The sequence below is a fragment of the Saccostrea echinata genome, unplaced genomic scaffold (genome assembly GCF_033153115.1).
Source record: "Saccostrea echinata isolate AGI-Se365-2 ecotype Australia unplaced genomic scaffold, CSIRO_AGI_Sech_v1 ptg000052l, whole genome shotgun sequence".
Classification (NCBI taxonomy): domain Eukaryota; kingdom Metazoa; phylum Mollusca; class Bivalvia; order Ostreida; family Ostreidae; genus Saccostrea; species Saccostrea echinata.
Window position 1 is genome coordinate 16,721,875 of NW_026889801.1, and position 26,021 is coordinate 16,747,895.

The window sequence follows — 26,021 nt, forward strand, 5'->3', positions numbered from 1 at the left end:
TGGATTGCAACTTATTTATGTTGACATTCAACTTATTTATGTTAACAAGCGAGATAAATATGTTGACATGATGAAATATCATAAAAGCTATAGGAAAATTAATGAAACGTTTGCAGAAAAGTAAAAATGAATTTTTCCCCTCAAAATTTGCGGAGATGTCCCTACACATTACGTTCCTCAATTTACCCGTTGCGATGAGTTTAACCCGGATTATTGATACATGGATGTGTTGGAAATATTCAAACAGCAACAGCCGTTCAGGGTAACTTAGTCGGAAGAGCGCTCGCTCCGTGATACGGATGTCGTGAGTTCGAATCACGGCCGCGACTGACCGAAGTCGATAAAAAAAAATGGGTTGTAACTGTTCCTTCACCATGCGTTTGGCACTTTGAAGTGAAAGTTGCGGGTCCTTCGGATAAGACCTTAAAAACCGAGGTCCCGTGTCACGGCAGGCGTTGGCACGATAAAGATACTTCACTGCTCAATGGCCCTGAATGCCGAGTAAAGGTCAAAATTTGAAGCACTTCACCGGTATATGGTGACTTCTCTATATGAGTGAAAAATTCTCGAATGGGACGTAATTAAAACAACATACAATCAATCGATCAATCATACAACAACATGCATCTAAATCTGAAAATTTACTTATTAAATCTACAGGATAAGACTATACTACAGGAAAAGTCTATACTCAGAAAAAGCCCCCCCCCCCCGCCCCTTTCGTTCTACGGGCCTGCAAATGCGATGTGATAAAAACCTTCTCCATGTTTAATATAATTATATTAAGCAGTGCTTAAAATTCTAAAATGTGATATAAATAGTGCTCCAAGTGTCAAATGTTGAGTTGAAAAAATAATATTTGTAAATAATGAACATGCTATCTACATATTAAATTGCATTTACTGTGCAGTATTGTTTCCATTTAAAATTTTAAATGAAATATTTTAAAAATAAAACTTGTTCCGTGCCTTCAATTATAGTTACTATTTAATCAATAAAACTGTGCTTTGCACAATTTTATCAGGAAAAAAATGTATTTAATTTTAACTAAGTTGCTAAATCAAAGTAACACAGGTAAACTCTACCTGGACCCCTTAAAGGGCCTCTTAATTGAGTGTGATAATTAAATAGTTGATTTAGCGAGTAGATATTCGGGGAATAAACCATGGGGTATATCCTTCGCATTCGTTACACCTGACAGGTACCTGCACGAGACGACACGAAGCCGAGTTGATTATCTCGCATTACCTATGTTTACATTTTATTGCATTTTAAGTGTCTAAGTCCACTGATCTGTGCAACTGGTGTCACATTTTCTCCTGTCGTAGACGAACGAACGCTTTGCTTACCTATACAGTAAAGTGGGTCATTCAGTCGGGACTGTCTACATGTAGTAATAATCGATAAGTATCTTGTCTGAATGCTGTGTTGTTGGAGGGTAACAGATTCCTAGTAACTAAAGGACATACCGTGAAACATGGCGGACGTATGGTATCTACCAGATATGAAAACTTGTCAGTTTCCTAAAGGTCTTTGTCATGAACATAACAAAAACTTTTTAGATATGTTCTGCGAGGATTGTAAAGTGACATTGTGTTTGTCATGTGCAAAAGCGAATCACAAGGACCACAACTGGGACTCTATTAGGAACATAGCTAACCGAATACATGACAACATTGAATCGGAGTTTAAAGAAATTCGAGACCATCACTTAAAAGCACTAGAAGAAGATTTGAGCGCAGTTCATGAACTGGAGGAAGAAGAAAAACTTCAAAATCAGTTTGATTTAATTGTGCAAACATTATCCAACGTTAAGGACAAATTATTGAGCTGTTTGAAAAATCATTGGACGAAAAAGAAAGAATATCTAGAAAACACGAAGGGGCGTATCGAAAAGCAGAGAGAGAAAATCAGCAAAACAATGTGTTTCATTAAAGAGAGCAATTTGAGTGATTCAAATCTTGTTGAAATATACATACAATTACAAAACCTACTGAAACAAGAAAAATATGAGTTTTCTAATAATGCCTTTTCGATTCGTTTTCTTCCGGGAGAACTGGAGGAGTTTTCTTTAGAGAAAATGATTGGGGTTTCAAAGGACGTTGATGACTTCAAATTTGATATTATTTCTAGTTTTAAACTGGAAAAATCTCAAATCGAACAAATTCATTCTCTAACCGAAAATACAGCATGGCTTTATGAAGAGTCACGATGCTTGCTTGTTGATCAGAACGGAACATCACAGGACAACAAGCAAGTGGACTGTGAATTTGGAGATTTTACGGTCTGTTCCTATGGTAATATTTATTTTACAGACTTAGACTCCAAAAGCATCAGATTATTGACATCATCGGGTGAAGAGAGACTCGTCTTAGAAACGGAACCTCTGATTCCAACAGGAATTTGCTGGTCTGTCGTTGGAGGATTGCTCATAACACTTTGTGGAGATGACGATCCTTATAACCCAGATAGCACGTGTAGGCGATTGGTCAGAAGCATAACTTTAAGTGGAAGGAAGGTAAAAGAAATTGAATTCGATGCCAAAAACAACAGACTATTTACATTTCCCACTAGAGTTATACAAAACAAAAACACAGATATATGCGTTATCGACATGAAAGAGTGTGATGTTGGAGAGGTTCATATTTTATCTTCCAGTGGTGTGAGTAGATTTGTGTACCGTGGATGTGGTATTAACCAGAAGAATCCGTTTTGCCCGAGCGCATGTGTGTGTGATTCCGAGCACAATATTATAGTAACAGACATATACAACAGTCTTATCCATATTATTCACTCAGATGGAGAGCTTTTAAAAATTATTTACATGCAAGAGAATTTAGAACCTTCTTGCATGTCCATTTGTAAGGAATTACATGGATTGGGACCACAGGTGGTAAAGTAAAAGTTTACAGATACAGTAACACTCCGGAATCATCTGAATCGCAGCTATAATTTCCGAATCAAACATTTATAACTTCAAAGTGTGACCAATTAGCTTGGTCACTTTGACGAAAACATTGATTTTGATCCAAAAATATGAAGATAACCTTTCAAATACACAGTGCATTTATTTATGATATAATGTAAATTGAAAATTAAATATTATAGAAAATATTTTTACTGCATCATATGGTGGCATACCCCTGTACGCAAGTTTTTTTCCCCACAGATTATGTCAACATGCATGCAACATAAATATGACAACATGCAAGATAAATACATTTATTATCAACTAGGAATTTGATATTTTTTTAAATTATCAAATATCGCCCAGATGTGACTTCCACCATGCCAGTCGCAACTTATTTATGTTAACATGCGAGATAAATATGTTAATATGCACCATATATGTCAACATGCAACTTAATTATATGTTGGATTGCAACTTATTTATGTTGACATTCAACTTATTTATGTTAACAAGCGAGATAAATATGTTGACGTGATCAAGTATCATAAAAGCTATAGGAAAATTAATGAAACGTTTGCAGAAAAGTAAAAATGATTCCCCCCCCCCCCCCGAATTTGCGGAAATGTCCCTACGCACTACGTTCCTCAATTTACCCGTTGCGATGAGTTTAACCCGGGTTATTGATACATGGATGTGTTGGAAATATTCAAACAGCAACAGCCGTTCAGGGTAGCTCAGTCGGTAGAGCGCTCGCTCCGTGATAGGGAGGTCGTGAGTTCGAATCATGGCCGCGACTGACCGAAGTCGATAAAAAATGGGTAGCAACTGTTCCTTCACCATGCGTTTGGCATTTTGAAGTGAAAGTTGTGGGTCCTTCGGATAAGACCTTAAAAAACCGAGGCCCCGAGGCGTTGGCACGATAAAGATCCCTCACTGCTCAATGGCCCTGAGTGCTGAGTGAAGTTAAAATTTGAAGCACTTCACCGGTATATGAGTAAAAAATTCTCGAATGGGACGTAAAACAACATACAATCAATCAATCAATCAATCAAACAGCAACAAACAGCAACATTAGTCCTAAACAAATATATTAGAGCACCAGCAGTAGTACGAAAGAGTAACAACTGACCTTGAATTTCTGTGTGAAGAATATGAAAAAAAAATATATATAAACGAAGTTTCCAGGATTGAATTTTTGAGGACCTTTGGGTACAAATTTGGTGCTCAAATAATCATAGATGTTTTGGTACGAATATCATACCCGAGACGGTTGTGTTAGTAACTTTCATTCAAGCATATAAATATTAACTATATTGTACATTTTATGCAGTAGTATGTAGAGAGTTGTTTTACAAATGTGCATAATTATTTTGCATTTCTACATACATAAATTGCATGTCGACATAAATAAGTTGCAAGTCAACATAGATAAGTTGCATGTTGGTATGAATTAATATGTTGCATGTTAACATATTTATCTCACATGCAAAAATAAATAAGTTGCGTCTAGCATGCTGGAAATCATATCTGGGCGATATTTGATAATTTTGGAAAAATTTCCAAATTCCTAGTTGATTACATTTATTTTCCATGTTGACATTTTATATATGATAATGTTGCATGTTGACATAGTTATCTTGCATGTTGCCATGATCTATTGAAAAATAACTTGCATACGGGGGGGGTGGGGGGGGAGATCCCCCCACCATTATCATTTGATGAAAATGAGCTTTATTTTCTGACTGTGAATTTATTATGGCCCTTCAAATCAAGTTTATACGTGAAAATCTTTTCTTTTTTCAGTTTGAACAATAGAAGTTAGAGAAGATAGAGCACATGTGTCAAGCAAAATAAAAACGAAAGAAAATCTGTTTTATTAACATCTTTATTATTAACAACTCTCTCTCTCTCCCCCCCTCTCTCTCTCCCTACATTTTTAATTAAAATACTGAGTATCTCGAAAAGCATTTTTTTAATATACTAGTTTACTTGACTCATTTTGATTATACCTATCCATGACAATCTAACGGCAGGACATTTTAAAACTGCACGAATGATGAGGTCTAGTCTAGAACATTTAAGCAGCATTATCTTGAATGTCAATAAATAGTAAAGATAATTCTTAACACAAGATGACAAATTCAAAGTAACTCCTCTGCCAAGCTGCTGTCTGTGCACCATATGTTGATCCGGTGAAGTAACCACTGAACTACAAATTTAAACGACTCGACTCAGGGTTTTTTTTTTTTTAATTCTAAGATTCTCAGATTAAGCAATAGTTGACCACGTTGTACTCATTATATAGGAATCTTTACACTTAGTAATGCTGACCAAAGGATAGGGCATTATCTAAATAAACCTCCAAGCATAATGGAAAAAAAATGTATAATATTTTTTTAAAATGAAAAAAAAATCTACCGTTTATATTTGATATATGCATGTAATTAAGGATTCAATCGTGGTCATGATTACAATTTTGACTTGCTTCAAGGAGATACACATCAACTCTTTGGTACATGGTGTAGTCTCTCAATATGTGCGATTTAACGACAAGTTTCCATTCCTTTCTTAACATCTTATATTATTGTGGGTGAATTGTAGAACTGTACAAGTTTTACTCTATTTAATATTAACAAAATGAAGTCTTGTATAGCACGTTTCTTATATGAATAAATATAATTCACGAAAAAGTGTGGGGGGTGATTAGTTAATTACAGAGTATGAAAAAAAAAATACTTGTGGTACGTTAAATTCTTTATGATATTTTTCAATAAAAATAAGTAAATATGCATTTTAAAAGACTATTCTGCAATTAGATTTTATAAATGGATAAATATTTATGCTAAACGTCCTTGCTTAGAAAAAAGGATTTAATAATTATGAATTTTCTTGAATTTTTTTTTAATAAAAATGTTTTAATAAGCATCATTTTGATTGATTGATCGGTGTTTTTTTTTCGTCCTGTTCGAGAATTTTTTCACTCATAGAGAGACGTCACCATATACCGGTGAAGGGCTTCAAATTTAGACCTTTACTCGGCACTCAGGGTCATTGAGCAGTGAGGGTTCTTTATCATGCCAATGCTTACCGTGACACGTCCGGGGCATCGGTTTTTAAGGTCTCATTCGAAGGACCCGCAACTTTCACTTCAAAGTGCCGAGCGCTCGGCGAAGGAACAGTTGCTACCTATTTTTTTTTTTTTTTATCGACTTAGGTCAGTCGCGGCCTTGATTCGAACACACGACCTTCCGATCACGGCATCATTTTGAAAATCTCAAAATCCAGTACGTGCAGTGTGAAGTATAAACATGGCTTTCTTAACTTTATTCTGTCAGTGCAAGTGGAGTAAAAAGAATTACTCAGTTCAACAATAATTTTAAAAAATCAACATTCTGCTTTTCTAATTCAATTAAAAATATATGGGGTCAAAATTATCTTGAATATAGGTGTAATTAATGTAAGCACGAAAAAAATACAAATTACAGATTTTTTTTTTTCAATTTCGAGTAGAATGAATAAAGCTAAACTACAAAATCGACATGATATTTTTCTACTCTAAAATATGATTTGTACATCCTTAATATGTGAAAAATCAATGTTCAAAATTTCAATATTACCGATAAAAAACTGTTGAAGTAACATATTGATCACACAAACTTTGCACTATCCATGCATGTATAACAAAGCATGAAAAAAAATATCAATTACAAAAATACATAGCATTGAATTTTCCTAAATTAATTCAAAATTAGTTGCGCACATCTATCATGTGTAAATAATAACTGTAAAAAAAATTTCAATAACGTGAAATCAAACTTCTTTCAGATATAAAATACATATTAAGTATCTCCTTCATGACTGTGACAGACTGACAAATAGTCCAATCCACATTTTGCAAAAGTTGTTTCCCTTTGCAGGGTCAAGCAAAAGGTCAAAAGGGAAAAGAGCAATGTTTCTCTTCTTTACACTACCAAACATATGGATACACTGTGAGAAATTCACTATGATGAAAAATTTTTCTTTCAATGTATTGCCAGTCCCATCCTGGGGCAATCAAAACACAAGATTCAATAATCATTTGTTAAATGACAAAGTTAAAAAGTTTCAAAGGCCACTGTGGGAATTCTACCCCCCCCCCCCTAAAGATGGGGGCCAAGGGACATTACTTTTGTAAAGTGTGGATTCAGCTAACGAGCGGTTACTATTGACATGCTCTCATTGTTGGCGACACAGGTGAAATCATGACATCTCAACTGAATTGTTTATTTTTACTTACACTTTTACAATAAATTATTCTTTTTCTACGACATGGAGGAAGCAATAATTCAAGTATAGGTTAGAAGAAAATATAATTCGTGGCTTATTTAGATTTGTTCTCGTATTTCAAAATCAGGATTTTGGATTCCTTCATGATCGAGTTGTTAGACTGCAGGCGGAACACCTCCAGGCGTTACCTAATATAAAAGGCTATACGTAGGTCCTTATTCTGTTGGTCGCGCATCAGATTCTTTGTTATCGGTATTCTCTACCGATATGGGATCTTCAAACATCATATGGAAATGACGAACCAATGTACCCCCAGCAAAGGATCCGATGATGCCACCAATGACACCTGCAATAAAATTGCCTATTCCTGGTACCACTGAACCAAGAGCTGCACCAATTTCTGCTCCAACGGCAACCGCCCACTTCGCTCCAAGAACTCCACCTGCAATTTCTCCAGGTTTAATTTGTGTTTCTTTTCCAAATGTTCCTTCACTGATGACTGACAGTGTTATATTCCGTACATCTATTACAATGCCTATCGCAGTAACAGATGCTGCCAATTTGTTTCGTTTCATCCACGTCACAATAGCACATTCTTTTCTAAATGTGTCAGCGTTAACTTCTCTGATGGGCACAATGTGTTTATTAAACTTGTCCAGATTTTCCTTGCCTTTGATTCCCAAATTGAGCTTGTCAGGATGATCTTTTAATAATTCCGTATTTGTAATAAGGTACGGCTTCCCTTGTCCACGCATTGGCTGCTTTTCCTTAGAACCAAATTGAGGTATAGATTCTTCTCTAATTTTATCATAGGCCGCTTTCTGAACCTTTATTTCGGCAATTCTTGCTTCCCCCTTGCACCCTTTATTCTCATACTGATCGAGCTGAGTGGTCAATCGTTTCCGTAACCTACTTTTCTGAAGTATGCACCTTACTCCTCTTTTTTATTTTGAGAAGGAGGTTTTTGGATTCCATGGGGTTCTCGAATTCCTCTTTCGACATTTTTCGAAAAACGTACCTGTACTTCTTACTAGCTCCGTGAGCAGCAGGAGCTGCAATAGGCAATGCATCGTGTGTTAAAAAATTCTCAACTTTAACGTAGAATTTTTCATTGCTATCATCTGTATTGGTAACTTCAATGATCTCTAAGTGTTCCATGGTACCTCATTGAATCAAGTGCTAACTGAAAGAATTGCATTATATCATGTTATGTTTTTCTATAAGTCAAAATATTTTTTATTGTGTTATACGTCGGTATTTTAGTTTCAAAATTATATAGAAAAAAATAATTAACAATTACATTATTATCTTGCTTTTGAAGTGGAAAAACCGGTGTCTTCCCACTTAGCCAAAATTCTGAAATTTATACAGGTGACTGGTTTTGGCTAGGTGGGAATGGTGTACAGGTAAGGGGAGGGAGAGAACAAATGAAATTAGTTACAGGTGACCTATAGTCTGTTTTAGATTGCACGGAAAAGGATTAAAAATTTTAAAAAATGATGAATTCCGATGAAGGGTAAATGAAATTAATATTTTAAATAAAGTGTCATTCTTAAAATTCTATATCTTTAAAAAATATTATCATTAGTATTGATTTCATGATTTATTTTTTTAATTTGATAAATGGTAAATGATAATTATTGATACTTTTTGTCTTCCTTTTTTCTTTTTTAAAAAAAAATTTCTATTTTATTTCAGTTTCATAATCTTAATGATTTGATGATATTTAAACTTATTAAAATGTTTAGTGCCACTTCTATTAAAATATGCATCACGGATATTTGAAAATACATGTTAAGTGGAAATGAGAATAATACTAATAATTAAAACAAAATATCACATTAACTGCAAAAAGAATGGTATTAAATTATAATGATATGTATACAAATGTATTCATTTTAAAATAAATATCCTACTGATAAATTATGCTTATATTGGATTATTTTGTTTGAAAAATATGCAACAGCTTTATAAATTCTCTAATAAACATTCTTTTTCTAAAAATCTTAGTTTTTAAGGAGAATTATGTTTGGTATATTAATATATTCTATATTAAACTTATAATTTTGTGTATATTAAGGCAGGCACACCCCCAACCCCATCCCCACCCAAAACCCTTAATTTAGGTCATGCAGCACGGAATTTATCATTTCGATTTCAAATTAGTGTAAAGTCGTTCAAAACATTTAAATACATAGTTAAAATGTAAAGTTTAAACTTAGCTTTAACTGTATACATGTACATGTAGTAAAAGATAAATTTAAACTTTTTATGCAAGACATGTTCATGTGCGAGAGAGAATTACCAGCCCCCCCCCCCCCCCCCATCAAAACTATGTTTCAAGACTTCGTTATTGATACTAAATGAGCAAACTTGTTAAGAATACGAGTACTAACATTTATTATTTTAAATATCAGGCTAAGCACACGCCTTTACCAGGCACGCACACGTAGCACCGTTTTTTTTAATGGGGGAAGCCGGAAAATATAATTAACAACTGTCCTGAAAAAAGGTGAAAAATCATCGAGGAGGGGGAAAGAGGGGAAGGGTGGCCAAAGACGAAAAACATATTTTGTTTGAGGGGATCTAATTTTTCCGACATTAATTTTTTTCGAACAATGGGAGGACTTCACTAGAATACAAAAAGTGGGGGGTCAGACTTTCAAATACCATTTTATACGAAATGAACAGTAAAATATTAGGTTTAAAAGAAAAGGGACACCCCCACCACACACCACACGTTTTACTGATCTGTTTCACTCATCTTGGACCTACAGATGGAAACTTAAACTGAAGAACGCAGATTTTGACTGTTTTATTAGTACTGCAGATGGAAAAATATGAACAATGGCAAAAAATTCCTATTTCCGCAAAATTCGGGCTGCAACATATACTCTGTTGCTTTCGGGTGGGTGGGGATGGTGTGTGTGATTTGTGTGTGTGCGTGAGGGAAGGGTGGCCCGGGGTTGGGGTTTAGTATAATATATCATAGGCGTCGGAACCGGGGGGCTGGGGGGAGGGGCTTAGCCCCCTCCCACTTTTTTTGCAAAGATAGACCTAGAATAGGTATTGAATTGAACATTGGGGCGTAGGTTTAGCCCCCCCCCCCCACACACACACACACTTTCAAGAGGCACAGGTTGCAGTGTAGTCAAAGAAGGGTAAGTGTTAGGGCACAGGTTGCAGTGTAGTCACAATCTCTACCCAGAGTTATCGTTCCCGCTACACTCCACTTATACCTCTGTCAACGTCTAAAAAAGTAGTACGGAAGGCGGAGACGCGTGTCCTTTATCACAGGAAGATTAACAAGCGTATTACCATCACTTTTCTGTGTATGTGTCAATGCTGCAACTAAACCATGTTGATATTTGTCGGCAATCCGTTTAAATAATTAAAATTTCCACGTTCTCCATATCTGTCTACATGAGTGATGCAATATTCCGCCGAGAAATAATCCCATGTAAGATACGGTGATACAGATATATCTCTTTCTAATTTTCATACATAAACTTTTCTTTAAATTTTAAAGCTAAAATATATAACTTTAAAATTCATAATTTGTTATGCAATAGTTTAGAGTAAGTTTTGCCAAGAATCTTGGCATTTAGACGTTGACAGAGGTGTTGTAGCGAAGCGTAATACGCCCTCTGGTGAGAGATTGGTGTAGTCAAAGAAGGGTAAGTGTTAGGGTTTGGGAAAAAAATTGGTACTGAAAGAAGTTTGATCCCCCCTCCCACCACGAAATAGGATTTTCGCATCTGGATAATTACTATTTTTCCTTTTTTTTTTTTTTGCTTGTCAAGTTTTTTGCAGGTTCGAGTTTTTTTCTCTTTCAATTAGCCTCCCCCCTTTCAATTAATTTGCTTCCGACGCCAATGTTATTACGCTCTGACATAAAATCAAAGACTATATATATTTGTTACTAAGCGTGTTCATTATACATGATACTAAAAAGTGACTATACATATAAACGCCTACCTGATACAAGCTTGTGATATTAAAGATATTCATTTTGCATACGGTACATAAACGTAAAAAGACGGTCTTTAAATCAACAGAACAGAAATATACATAATTGTCAACAATTTCTTTTACATCAAGTACTTTCGTTTTGGCTTGACAATAAAAACTGTTCAAAGATTACAGAAATAAAAGAAATATATGTCATTAGTCGATAGTGATTTCATATGCTTTTGATTAAACTGTGTACTTTTCATAATTGTAAATGTTAATTTACATGGAAAATTAACTGATGTCTTACCCAAATGCTAAATGACACTCCAACATATAACCAAGACACATCGATCGATTTGTATAATTACTGTATTACGTGGTTCTTTATTTTTTCCTTTGTAATGATTTGTATTCTAACATAGGATTCAATTAAAACTCTATAGTTATACAGCCTGTATTTCTATGGTAGAGTGTGTTGACTCGTAAAAATGCATGTTTCCCTGTCTCTGATATGATATGAATACCATTGCATGGATGCATTTTTTTTTTTATTTTGCAAACTTTAAACTTATAACGAAATTTATTACACCTAAATTATCGCCTTTGACAAATGCATGCATAATATTTAACTAAGTTGATGCCCAAAATCACTCCCTCAAGATCGGTTTACAATTAATTTAATTGACAAGGTACAAAAACTCAAGAATAATCTCTAAATGTAATTCCTAGGAATTAATCCATGTTTATCATATATTTTCACATATTCATTTATAAATAAATATAACTAGCAAATGGTCAAAATTCTAATCAATAAAAGCAAACATGGCTATTCTGAAAAAGGGATTTAAAAATCTTTAAATGCTGCCAAGATTCACAGATTACATGACTTATTTAGTTTTCTTATTTAATTTTTTTGGTTTTAATAGATTTGCACGGATAACTGGAGTTAATCACAATATATTTGTCTTTTTACTTTTTCCCTACATTATAAAACACATTTATGTATTTATATTTCATGATAAGAATTAAGACAAATAGATCTTGACGAGCTGAGATGATCGGGTGCAAGGGAAATATTTGACATCGGGATCGAAGTTCGTGTCACCCTTTGTTAGTCCGCCATTACCGGCTTCGACAACGTGATTTATACGATTTTTAACGATGGCGTACAAAGGAGGACAAAAAGTGCAGAAGGTTATGGTGCAGCCTATTGTATCCTTTTATATGATCTGCAAATTTCTACATATTTGTGCTTTGGTGAAAATACAACAGAAATTTGTGTTTTTAAACATTGTCCGTAGGCACTGGCCTGGTAAATCGATACGAAAACCCGTACCCACGCTATGTGTTAATTAGTAAAATACTGGCCAGGCGTTATTCTAAGCCATTGTGCATGACAAACTTTGTGTATTGTATGATCATACTGATGGGGTTTTTGAGGTAGAACTGTAGAAATGAAAGTCCATCATTGATTTAGGTCTGTTCGGGTGCGTCGGTTTACCCAAATGGACCCAAAGGGAAATCAAATGGAATTCAAATGGAATATTAAATATGTATTATCGTTTTATCATTAGTTGTTACTTATTTAAAATGATGAAAATAATTAACTTACAAATGGAGAATGAAATGTTGACAGTGCGACCGTTAGGGCAAGCGCAGATATTTATTCAGGTTTAATTTAGATCTGGCTCATTCGTCAAATTGCACGTGACATTTGGTGCGTATAGACTCTGACGTTACAATGACGTCGTATTAAAACTGCATTACCAAACGGAAGCCTGAACATTGTTGACTTTAATGAAGAACATTTTATTTAAAAAGTGTTCTGTTTTTTGATTTATATCTCTGTATATATCAAAATATTACTGTGTTTTCGTAACATTCTTTTACTACTTTCACAATAAAACAATATGTACAAACCATGTTTAAAGCACGTTGGAGACTTGGACTGAATTGTCTGGCCACCTAAAATGGCCATGTGAATATGCAAAATTTTCTGCGGTCCCAATTTCAGGCCTAGAAGGGCTATTAACAACAGTTTCAGTGTTGTGATTAACTTTTAAAACCTTAGGGGCCATGTGGGCTCCTAACTTTTCAAATTTTACGGGCCCACAATGTGATCCACGGGCCCACATTATATGTTAATTAAAAATAACAACAAAAATCCTAAATTTTTCTAATTGATTTTTTTTAAATTCGTAGTATATGAATTTTTGTCACATTTTCTCTTTTCTAAAAACTTTGGTTCGATATGTTCATTTTATTTTGTAGTGTTTAACCTTATACAACTGAAGCTTCTATGGTTAACAAGAGGGCATATTAAATTACATACAACCTGTGATGAAGTTCAATACCGATCTTTTATTAATTGTGTACATTTGACACGGTAATTCAAATTCTATCTGTGAATAACTAGTCCGGAAAGAGTGTATGACAACCATAGCCGATTGTTACAATATTACTATTAGAACAATCTCAAACATCTGCTCTTGTATCATCAGATTGAACGGAGATTTAACTGCTTCAATAAATCACCATGTTTGATCTAAGTTACATACATGTTTGAATAATATGCTTGTAAGCAACACAAATAATCTAGGTTAATAGAGCGTTTTCTTAAAAACTGAAAGTACAAAAAATTTAAACTGAAATGTGATTATGTTACGGAAAAAAATCGTTTGCCATGTGGGCGACCAAATTTTTGATATCTAATCGCCCACAGCAAATTTTACTCGCATTTGCGAGTGGGTGAGTGGTTATCCACAACCCTGAGTTTTGGGGAATTTTTTATTTTGGAAGTAGTGGAAGAATATGTTAGTAACACATTATTGTAACATTTAGAGATGGCTGCTCAAATAAACGGAGAATGAAATCGAGAAACAGCACACTCTTTTGTGCACAATAAATTTACATTTTTTTCAATGGATGGCACTTTAGCTCTCTGGTCGTCCATCCCAATTTTTTCAGACCAGTGAGCTACACACCTGCAGCTATCAGCCTATCATAAGTTGATTATAATCCTGATAAAAAAGAAATCTCACTAGATCTATTTGCCTTCTTTAAATATTGTCACACCTATAAAAATACAGAAGGGAGGAATCTTAAAATAGGGGCTAATTTTGATTGGACTTAATGTTTACAGTTTCTAGGTAACTCACCTGGCGAAGCAAATAATATTCAGTGGATATACAGGTATTCAATTTTTATTTACTTTTGTCAGATCATCAGCTTAAGTAGCTGCAGAACTGTAGCGTTATGGTTTTATATTTTAATCTTTGACCATAAAGCTACAGATCCTGTACTACAAATATTGTGCAATTTACGGCGCAAGATTTTCTGCGTACTTTTGGGATGTATTTCGCCACTCTTCAGCATTGGTCAATCAATGATCTTTCATTCCCTTATTCTAGACATATTCTATAACCAGCCTGTATATTTTATTCATCTCCTAACCCTTTATAGTTGTCTCTACTGACCAATAAACTCCTTGTTGTGAATTTGTTGTCGGATGGCATAAAATTCACAACAATCGTGTTTATAGATCTGTAGAGACTACTAGAAAGGGTTAGGAGATGGATAAAATATATATATTGGTTATAAAATATGTCTAGAATTAGGGAATAAAAGGTAGTTGATTGATCAATGCTGGAAAGTGGCAAAATACATCCCCAAAGTGCGCAGAAAATCTTGCACTGTAAATTGCACAATATTTGCAATATCTCTGTAGTGTTATTGTCAAAGTCTAAAATATAAAACCATAACACTACAGTTCTGTAGCTATAGCTTAAGAAAACTAATGAGTCTATAAGTTCTTTGTAGGTAGTTCATTATTCATAGCTCATTTTATATTAATAATTGTACAAACCTGACGAGTAAAACTGAATTAATTGCAGCTTGAGAGTATGTACCTGGATCAGTTCTAACATTTAACATATTGAACTCAAGATTGTGGAAAACACGGTGAGGAAAAATCATGTTGTGCAGAAACAGTTTCTTCACTCCCAAGTTGTAGGGTCGAAAAATCTTTAAAGTGTTCATATAATATCAATTGTTATCACTTAATTGATATGTACTACATGTTTATCACTTGATATATTTTTCTTTAACATATTTTTCTTTAACATTGACTAGAATCTGATTTTCAGATATCTACAGAATGTAAGTATTTTCTTTTTAATGCCCCTGTAATCGAAAATTCAGGGGTATATAGTTTTTGTCCTGTCAGTCTATCTGTCAAGCTGTCTGTCCCCTAAAACTTTAATATTGCCCAAAACTATTGGTTTGTTTTGTTGGAGCTGTGACTTTTATATTGTACTTGTGTATTCCTTGTGACAGGACATTCTTTTGGTTACCATCATATTTGACGTTTTGACCTTGACCTTAAAGTTTGACCTAGTTTTTCAAAATTTTACCAAACTTTAACCTTCGCCATAACTTTTGAACAGTTGGTGCTAGGGCTTTCATATTTCACATGTGCATTCCTTGTGACAAGACCTTCCTTTGTGTACCATCTTTTTGGACCTTTTGACCTTGGAGTTTAACTTACTTCTGAAAAAAAAACGTTAACCTTGCCCATAACTTTTGAAAAGTTGTTGCTAGGGCTTTGATATTTTACAGGTATTTTCCTCTAGACAAGACCTTAATATGGGTACCAACATTTTTGATCTATTGACCTGGAGGTTGACTTGCATTTGAGAAAGTTTAACCTTCGCCATAATCTACCATACAGAGGCATCAGTGTTTCTTGAACATATCTTGTTTAATTCATATATTGACTCCTTTTCAGTTGAGATCATGGCTTCGGGGTCATGAAACTTAGACCAGCTCACTTTTAATCTCAGTCTCACTGTTACAAAAGGAATTAATAGTGGAAAAGTGAGACTGAGATCAAAAGTGAGCTCATCTAAGTTTTATGGCCCCGAGCCTGGTGTAGTATCCAATAATTTCAATTGACATAATATGTTTGTTGCATTTAAATAACCAAGTAGTTTTCAATTACATGAATTAGTTTATTGATTTATTCCAGTATTGGTTTTCTTTTGTATATTATTATTATTTTTTTTTTTTTACAGAGATCACGGATATCAGTGTGGTTATATGAACAGACAAATCTCAGAATCGAGGGCTGTATTGTGGTAAGGTCAAAGTTCAGATTTCTTAGAGGTAATAAGAAATGGGAGATCCTATATCAATCTTAGTGTGCTGAAACATTTTCCCTAAGCAAAATGGAGTGAAATGATGAAATATGTTTCAGAAGCATGGCTAAGTTTTGGGGATTTATGACTGTATTTATACACTGTACTTCCTGGACTGTGTGATGATTTGCAAAAATAAGAATGCTGTTAATGCTAGAATCACCATGTGTTCCATCATTTAAACAATAAAATGCTTTCTTTGTTAGCATGGGAATTAATGTTGCTGCTGTTACAGAAAAAATACATAACCCAGGAAAGCAGGTTATGTATATTTTTTCTGCAATTATAGCTGCAATGTTAATTCCCATATGAACAAATGAAGAAAGAAATTTTATTGTTTATATTTATATCTATATAAATAATCATCTAAAGTAGGTTGAAGTAGGTTAAATATTGTATTATTGAAATGTACATCATTGTATGTTTCATTGATGGAAGAGCTACTGCTCAAGAAACCAGTACAGGTGGTATGCTAATTATAAGTGGCATTTACTGACTGATAAATGGCAATGGTTTTCTTAAGAAATGAAGGAGATAATATTCAGTGGATGTAAATATATATTACATATTAACCACAAAATATTTCTAAACTATTATAAGGAGTTTTTTCTTCTCAAGGTCACATTGTAAAATTTTGAAAACATTTTCCTTAAATTTATCAAAAACGTTTAAGTACATTAGCATCAGCATATTACATGTGTTTTCATGTGTGAGTTTAAAGACCCTTTTAAATTTGAATTAAAAGATTGTCACTGACATCAGTGAACCACTAATAGATAACGGTTCACTATAAAAGGATACTTTTCTTTAAATAAAAGGAAAGAAACTTTCTTGCTTATTGAAAAAAAAAACTCTGAAAAGAAACTCTCATGGTTATTGTGATATTTAAGAATGGAAAAAAGGGAAGATAAAACATTTTCAATTCTGATGTATACTCTAGTCTTTAGCTAGATGTAGTTTACTGGCTTCATTATTTCTTACACTGAATGTTAAGGTTTTATTGCAAGGGTCCCTCAAAATAATATATTTTGTACTCATACTTCAAAGATTGAAATATTCTATTATGAGAGTAAGACTGTAATTTGCTGGCTTTAACTGTATATCTATAGAGTTATTCTAATGAAAATGAACAAATTTAATACAGATGTCATCATTAATATGTACATGTACGTGTATAAAGTTGAGACTGAAAAGGATTTTAGAATTACTTTGATTTTGATATAACCTGGAAGATGAAGTTGTAATTATTTTTTTTAGGGATTTGATGAATACATGAATCTGGTTTTGGACGAGGCAGAGGAGGTTCATATGAAGACAAAGAACAGAAAAACATTAGGTGGGTGGATAGAAACAGACATTGTGTGTGTCTTTATACACAGTAACCTCCCTTGTTTATAGGGTGAATACTCTAAATACAAGTATCAAACCTATATTAATATTCTCAATTTCAACATGTGGATATATTTGCTGTTAAAATTAGAATTTTGTTACATTCTTAATGTTAATCACTGCAGTGGCCTTGACTCAATATTGCTTCATGAATGTATTTTCTTGAAACATGGAAAGTTTTAATGAATAAGTGAAGAAGTGGTGATAAAACTATTGTATATATTGAATTATCCATAAATATTTCCATTTCTATTTGTTATCTCGGTGATAACTCTTTGAAAGGTAGTTGAGTTGATTTCTTGATCATTCTACCGGAATGTAAATTTCGCCAAGCGAAAGGTCAGGAGCTAAGAAGGTTAATATGCATGTAATTCTCATGCGGCTGTCTTTGTGTTTGACGTCAGTGGGCAGGAACTATTGATATTGACATGTGAGGCCTCGTGTAATTTAAATCTATTAGTCTACATTTTTAAAATCTAAATATACAATTTTATAAGGAATCACTGTCTAGTTAGTAAAGTATGCTAGGGACATCAACGATAGTTGGAAATGTGGGATAATTTGCATAACGGGCTTTGCCCATTATGCATAAATTATCCCACGTTTCCAACTATCGTTGATGCTCTGGCATACTCTACTAACTAGACAGCAATTCCTTAAATATTTTTGCGAAATTTTCAAGGAAAGTGTCTTTCAGAACATCAACTATGATGACTGGAAATTGTTAACCATAAATCAGTTCCTGACTTAAGTACATTTTCCAAATTTTTATGAAAGAAATTACAAAGTATTGCACCACTTTATTGAAAATTAATCCTTTTAACCCAGTTTACTGTTTTGAGGAGAGAGAGAAAGTAATTAATCTCTGTTAAGGAACACATTGTTATCAAACATTTGTTTTGCAGGAAGAATCATGTTAAAGGGAGACAACATCACATTGATCCAGCAAGTTCAGTGATGGTGAATGGACGGAGAGAAATTGTGTGACAGTGCGAAAGTGTGTAGAACAATGATACTGTAGCCGAAATACAGTTTTCTATTATTTTTGGAAGCAGCAAACAAAAGATCTTACATTTTATTTGTTGTATATATGTGAAGATTTTAGTGTATTTGGAGAAATCTTTGAATCAGCTATTACTGTTTTTTTTTTTTTTTTTTTTTGTATAAAGATGAGAAATGGTTTTGTACATGGTTAAAAAGGGGAAATATTGAAGATGGATTTATGAATGACTCTCACATTATTAAGAATCAGCTACAATTGAATCGATAAATCTTTTCTGTTGTATTTCATTAGTCGTTGTCAATTTTTTCATGTTAAATCCTTCATCAGGATAGCTGAGTAAATTTACTGTTATCAGTTATAATGTCATGTTTCCTCATACAGAAATCATGAAACATAAAATTTTATACTGTAAAGAAGTCTTCTGTTTTGAGTTATATTTGAACATGTTTAATTTGGTGTCTAGCACATAGACACTCCTCATCTAATTTTGTAAATGACTAAATGATGTCTGTAAAGTCTACCCCTCCATAACATAAAAGTAGATTTTATAATACAAAGGTCTATTTTTAAGAAATAGGTATAATTTTTTAAACATCTATCGGGATATAACTACGGGATGGTCTTGTGATTGAATTCCAAAGCCCAGAGGACTTTATGGTAAATTTGATCACACACCAACCAATATTTATATCCGGACAGATGATTTAAAATGTTTCTTACATCAAATTTGTGATTTTTCATAATATATATTTGCCTGAGGATAATTTTTTACGCATGAAATATTTTTTTTCAAAATGGCACAAGTTTTATCCAATAAATGCATGACAACCCTTTATGACGTCACTGAGAAATTACGTTGAAAATTTATGATGTGAGAAACGCATTAATACAGATATATAGATATGCATTGCTTAAATAGTGTTATTTAAAAGAAAACATTTGCAAATATAAATATATATACCTTTATTTCGTCCTCTACAGAACTAGATGGGAAAAGCCTAACAGTAGTAGTGTGAGCACCGGACAGGCATGTCATTGATCCCATGTTCAACCTCGAGCTCAGCAAAGGCACAAACTTGTGGTCATTATACATAGCTTGGGGAAAAAAGATCTTGAGATATATGAGAATCCTCTAAATCAATTTGGAACATCACAGTTACAAGTGAAATGACTGGGTTTGGTAGTACTGTATTCTTTTATTGAAGTGAAGTTGTAGTTCAACAAATTGGGAAAAATAAGTGCCAGAATAAAACCCTATCCATGTCCATTGTTAAGATTATTAATACAAAGTATTCGGTAGGCACCTCATGATTTACCTGTAAAAATGATGAGTCTGTGAAAATGCAGTGTTCTTGAATTGTACAGAAAACTTGAATATGCGAGTCCATTCAATAAATTTTTTAATTAAGATTTCAGCACAACCCTTAATGGATATAAAAGAAAAATATATACATGTACACTATATTTTTTTTAAAATAGATCTTGTAATTTTGTAACTAGAGGTCATGCCTGTTCATCTCATTACATGTACATAGAATAGTGAGGAATTTTGTCATTTTTCATAGTCATATTGAATGTGCTGGCCACTACACTTGATATTTTTCCCTTTAAAATCTTACAGGGCAAAATAAAACCATTTCAAAATCTTGCAAGTATGAGGACCAAGTAAAACTATTTGGGAACTTTGCCCTTTACATACAGATATGTTAATAATAATTTATATAATAAAATTGACTGATTTGAGTAATAAAAGTTTAAGAAGCATTAATTGTCAATTTCACCTTACTTTCTATCAAAATACAAAACAGTGCCAAGTGGTTACTTTCATATTTAAAATGTAGGATCCCTTAAGAATGAAAAAAGCATGTGACATGGTGATGAGGGTATAGTACACATTTATATTGCAGCTAATTACCATATCAACGATCATTCTTATTTTAAATTGTTTAAAGAAAAAAGGGTGTGCAAAGCAAGGACAATTTCCCCATTCTGAGATAAAATTTTACTCAATTTTCAAAGTTCATGAAAAAAGTTATATTTTCTTAAAATTATATTTTCAGTAATGGCATCTTCAACATATATGATTCATTTATTTTGTGGAATGACTTATTAGTTTATAATTTGTTTTTAAAGTTGCCAATTAAGCATATTTAGTGGAAAATGGATATATTGGAGCCATAAAAAATGATTTTTGAATATGAATGGGTCAAGTCTCCTTTCTACATTAACGTTTACATGAGGGAAAACTTAAAGTACATGTGTATATATTAAATCTATGTTTCAAAAAATGGAGTCTGAACCAATATGAAAATCGAACATTTTTGAAAAAAAATTAATATTTCAACAAAGACTTTGTGGCTTAATCGTTAACACGTTTAGCCTAATGGCTAACCATACATGAGCTTTGGAGAGAGATCAAATCATGTGTGAACTTTTTATACGCCCGTCTTTAGATGGGACGTATTATGTTATGGCGTTCATGTCCGTCCGTCCGTTAGCTTTTTTCGTGTCCGGCTCATAACTTTAATACTATTAGGCCTAGGATTATCAAATTTTGTCAGCTGATACTTTTTGGGTAGAAGGTGTGTCGCACATTGAAAGTAGGTCTCTCTGACCTTTAATTAAGATGTTATGGCCAAATATGGAAAATCCTGTCCGGCTCATAACTAGAGAACTATTAGACTTGAATCATCAAACTTGGCCAATTTATGCATCTTAGGTAGAATGTGTGTCGTGACCTATTTCAAGGTCACTGTGACCTTTAATTTAAGTGAAATTTAAAAAAAAACTGTCTTTTTACTATTAGATTACACAATCCCAAAAAATGTAAGAGTGTTGCAGTATCCTTATTAAAAAAATGTTAAATCAAGAAAATACTTATTTTTTTCATTTTATACTTTACAGCAATCTAAATTCAAAATTACATGTGAAATTAGAAATAAATGAGTTAAGTGTGAGGAGCTAACTGGTAGAGCATGTCTGATCAAGCAAGTGTTATCTATATCTCTTGGGAACTGGGCAAAAAGAATCAGCCATGTTGGATGAAATAGTTGGCTAGCCTAACATTTAAAATGAATTTGGTGAAAAGTAATTAAAACTTATTTGATATTGTATAATAAATTTTAATTTAAATAATATAATTAATATAATTATTATATGATATAATTAAAACTAATTATACTCCGGAAAGGGGGGGGGGGGTGATATTGGAATCAGCATGTCTGTTGTCCCTATGAATTGCAGCTTAAAACCAGCGCGTTTAATTATGGTAGATAGTCCCTACATATCTAAGAGTAATGCAGGAACCTTATTAAAAATGTGTTTGTTTTTGTTTTGCTTTTTTTTTTTTTTTTTTTTTTTTTGTTTCTTTTTATAAATCTTTGTAACAAATTTAAAAAAAAAAAATTCTTTTTATAAATCTTTGAAACAAATTAAAAAAAAAATCTTTGTTTTCAAATTTAATTTCAGAATGACATAAATATGCATTTTTATTGCACTACAAAGCAGATAGTATGTATATAGATCAATTCATCCATTGGGATTAATTAATGAGTGGACATGCATCCATTTAAAGATTAATTAATGAGTTCAGTGTAGGGAAGCTAGCTGTCTCAATCATTTCTGTTAGAAAATCTCTGATCAAGCAGCTCTTATCTGTATCTTTGGGAATTAGAGAGAACTGCTGGTCAGTTTATAGCATATGTCATTTGATGGCCAGCATTTTATTTTTAATACTAATTTGATATAGATTAAGTTGTTAAGACTAAATTGATATTGTTTAATATGATATTTTTATTTAATATAAACTAATTCAGAGCATCATGTCTCACAAATCTGAAAGGGGGGGGGGGGGGGGCTGCAGATGGACATTTGTCAAGCTCTAACACAACCAGTTGAGGATCTATAATGTAATATATTTGTTATAATTAATGCCTACACCACAGGAGATGTATAAACAAATATTATAAGGAATGGAAAAATCATTAAAATCCTTGTATCAAGGTTGACATGATTTTCTTGCACTCTAAACTGTTTATTAAGAAATAAGGTATCATTTTTAAACATCTGTCGGGATATAAATACGGGTTGGTCACGAGATCAAATTCCATAAAGCCCGAAGGGCTTTATTGTAAATTTGATCTCGTACCAACCCGTATTTATATCCCGATAGATGTTTTAAAATGATACCTTATTACTTATATTTACATTTGTGACTTATTCATATTATATATCAGCCTGATTATAACCTTCAACGCGTGAAATGTTTTATTTTTTCAAACTCAACGGCACGAGTTTGATCTATTGATTGCGCGTCGACCCTTTATGACGTCACTGAGAAATTACGTCGAACGTTTATGACGCGAGGAACCTGTGTTTATACGGATATAGATACGCGTTGCTTTCAATAGTGTTATATAAATAGAGGATATTCAATGTTTTGTAGATGAATATGGAATTAATTTCACGAGTGGGACAGGATTTTTTGATATTTTCACGAGTGCGAAGCACGAGTGAAAATATCAAAAAATCCTGTCTCACGAGTGAAATAAATTCCATATTCATCTACAAATCATTGAATTTTCTGTTTATTACATTTTCTTTGATTTTTCCCTTTGCCTCGGTCTTTTCCTTGACGTCATAGTTGAGCGGTTGAGACGTCGCAGCTTAGCAGTTGTGTGATTGAAAACATTACATAGCATGGACTTTAGCAGCATATTTGGGAAGAAATTTGCAGTTTTAGCTCTATCAAGATGCTTACTTATACTATCTCTATCTTATGACAGGCCAGAAATTATTTTTTACTTACTTTGATATCCTTTCACACTGTGAGAGAATATCATTTTGGTATCCTTTCACACTGATAGAGAATATCACTTTTATTCAATAGATAAATCACAGTATTTCACTGTTGAAAATGTAATAAAAGAAAACATTTGCAAATGTAAATATTGACAATTGAACAATATTTGACGGGTGTATCATGCTGTGACGGGGCATTTATTTATTTTTTTTTCATAATACCTTAAAAACATTTAACGTGTAAAAAAATTATAATTTCTCAACTAGATGGTTCTCGTTGCGAGCAACGAGTGGGTCTTCCGTCTGATTTTGGATAAGATAAGTCAAGACCTTGACTGAGATATTCGTCTATAAAAAGTGAAAGGATGCATATTGTTTAAAACATTATTCTGAGCATCTTTTGTTCAATATTGCTTATCAAAATATTTCCCCTTGTTCGACATGTCAAAGATTTGGCATTCTGGCCCCTTTTGGCCCATTATTTTGAAGATATGATCAAAGTTTTATGATATATAGTTACAGAATGTTAAGATGAACATTTATGCATCAGTAATTTATAACAAAATATTGAACATTAAAAAGTTTCTAAGCCTTCTCAGCCCCTAGTTTGAGGGGTCAGCCCCTTTTTCTTGATAGCAAATGAAAGGTCTTATAATTTGAAGACTTTTTGTTCAACAACTATTCAGAAATTTCCTTTCGTTTAAGAGATATATAGAATAACAATATTTAGGGGCCAGCCCTCCAACTCCTTAATGGGGATATCTTGCAAAAATTAAAAGGGTGTATATTGTTTAGAATATTATTCTGAACATCTTTTGTTCAGTATTGCTTATCAAAATATTTTCCCTTTTCGAGATATAAAGTCTCAAAGATTTAGCATTCTGGCCCCTTATGGCCCCTTATTACGTAACATATGATCAAAATTTTATAATATATAGTTGCAGAAGGTTAAGATAAACATTTTTGCTTCAGTAATTTATAACAAAATATTGATCATTAAAAAGTTATAGATGAAAAACTTTTGGCCCTTCTGAGCCCCTAATTTGAGGAGTCAGCCCCTTTTTCTTGATATCTAATAAAAGGTCTTTTAATTTTGAAGACTTTTTGTTCAAAATGTTATATCAAAATACTTCTATTTAAAATGTTATTATAAGAAATGTCTCTAAAATTCACTCATAAATCACGTCCTAAATTTCGACCCCTACCGAGCTTCCATACTTCGCACTTCCGGAAAATTTGAAAACCAAGGTGCACATCTAGAACATGTCTTCTATCACCACTGAAAGTTTCAACACTCTAGCATTTGTCGTTCTTGAGTTTTTGTGCAGACACAAGGTCTATGTAAAAATCGATCAAAGGGCGATAACTTCTGACCGGAAGTGATTTTTCAAAAACTGAAGCGGCGTTATAAACTTCAGATAGCAACGCATTAACCCTGAAAATTTGAAGCAAATCGATCGAGAGATCTCCGAGAAATCTTCTGCACAAAATCGGTAAGGAAAAAAAAAAAAAAGAATAATAACTAGATGGTTCTCGTTGCGAGCAACGAGTGGGTCTTCCGTCTGATTTTGGATAAGATTCGTCAAGATCTTGACTGAGATATTCGTCTATAAAAATTAAAGGATGCGTATTGTTAAAAACATTATTCTGATCATCTTTTGTTAAATATTGCTTATCAAAATATTTCTCCTTTTTGAGATACAAAGTGTCAAAGATTTAGCATTCTGGCCCCTTATGGCCCCTTATTACGTAACATATGATCAAAATTTTATAATATATAGATGCAGAATGTTAAGATGAACATTTTTGCTTCAGTAATTTATAACAAAATATTGATCATTAAAGAGTTATAGATAAAAGACTTTTGGCCCTTCTGAGCCCCTAGTTTGAGGGGTCAGCCCCTTTTTCTTGATATCAAATGAAAGGTCTTGTGATTTGAGAACTTTTGTTCAACAACTATTCAGAAATTTCCTTTCGTTTAAGAGATATATAGAATCACAATATTTAGGGGCCAGCCCTCCAAGTCCTTAATGGGGATGTCTTGCAAAAATTAAAAGGGTGTATATTGTTCAGAACATTATTCTGAACATCTTTTGTTCAATATTGCTTATCAAAATATTTCTCCTTTTCGAGATACAAAGTGTCAAAGATTTAGCATTCTGGCCCCTCATGGCCCCTTATTACGTAACATATGATCAAAATTTTATAATATATAGCTACAGAATGTTAAGATAAACATTTATGCTTCAGTAATTTAAAACAAAATATTGATGATTAAAAAGTTATAGATGAAAGACTTTTGGCCCTTCTGAGCCCCTAGTTTGAGGGGTCATCCCCTTTTTCTTGATATCAAATGAAAGGTCTTGTGATTTTGAAGACTTTTTGTTCAACAACTATTCAGAAATTTCCTTTCGTTTAAGAGATATATAGAATACCAATATTTAGGGGCCAGCCCTCCAAGTCCTTAATGGGGATGTCTTGCAAAAATTAAAAGGGTGTATAT

At 33.1% G+C, this 26,021-nt stretch overlaps 3 protein-coding genes across 3 annotated transcripts in view; all 3 read left to right on the plus strand.

Moving 5' to 3' along the window:
• Positions 1-23,887, plus strand: part of LOC133203926 (histone deacetylase complex subunit SAP18-like) — a 37,498-nt gene extending 13,611 nt beyond the window's left edge. Inside the window, exon 4 of the mRNA XM_061339723.1 lies at positions 23,877-23,887. The gene's annotated coding sequence lies outside the window, so the exon portion shown is untranslated. The remainder of the gene's footprint in view (positions 1-23,876) is intronic.
• LOC133204004 (uncharacterized) lies at positions 1,478-2,902 on the plus strand. The gene has a single exon (XM_061339793.1). It carries the CDS (start codon positions 1,478-1,480, stop codon positions 2,900-2,902), a length of 1,425 nt encoding a protein of 474 aa, XP_061195777.1.
• On the plus strand, positions 12,246-19,134 carry LOC133203915 (small nuclear ribonucleoprotein E). The gene is made up of 5 exons (XM_061339709.1): positions 12,246-12,343; positions 15,263-15,289; positions 16,204-16,266; positions 17,584-17,662; positions 18,621-19,134. The coding sequence occupies exons 1-5, from the start codon at positions 12,293-12,295 to the stop codon at positions 18,671-18,673; spliced, it is 273 nt and encodes a 90-aa protein (XP_061195693.1). The 5' UTR covers positions 12,246-12,292; the 3' UTR covers positions 18,674-19,134.
• Positions 23,888-26,021: the final 2,134 nt, after the last annotated feature.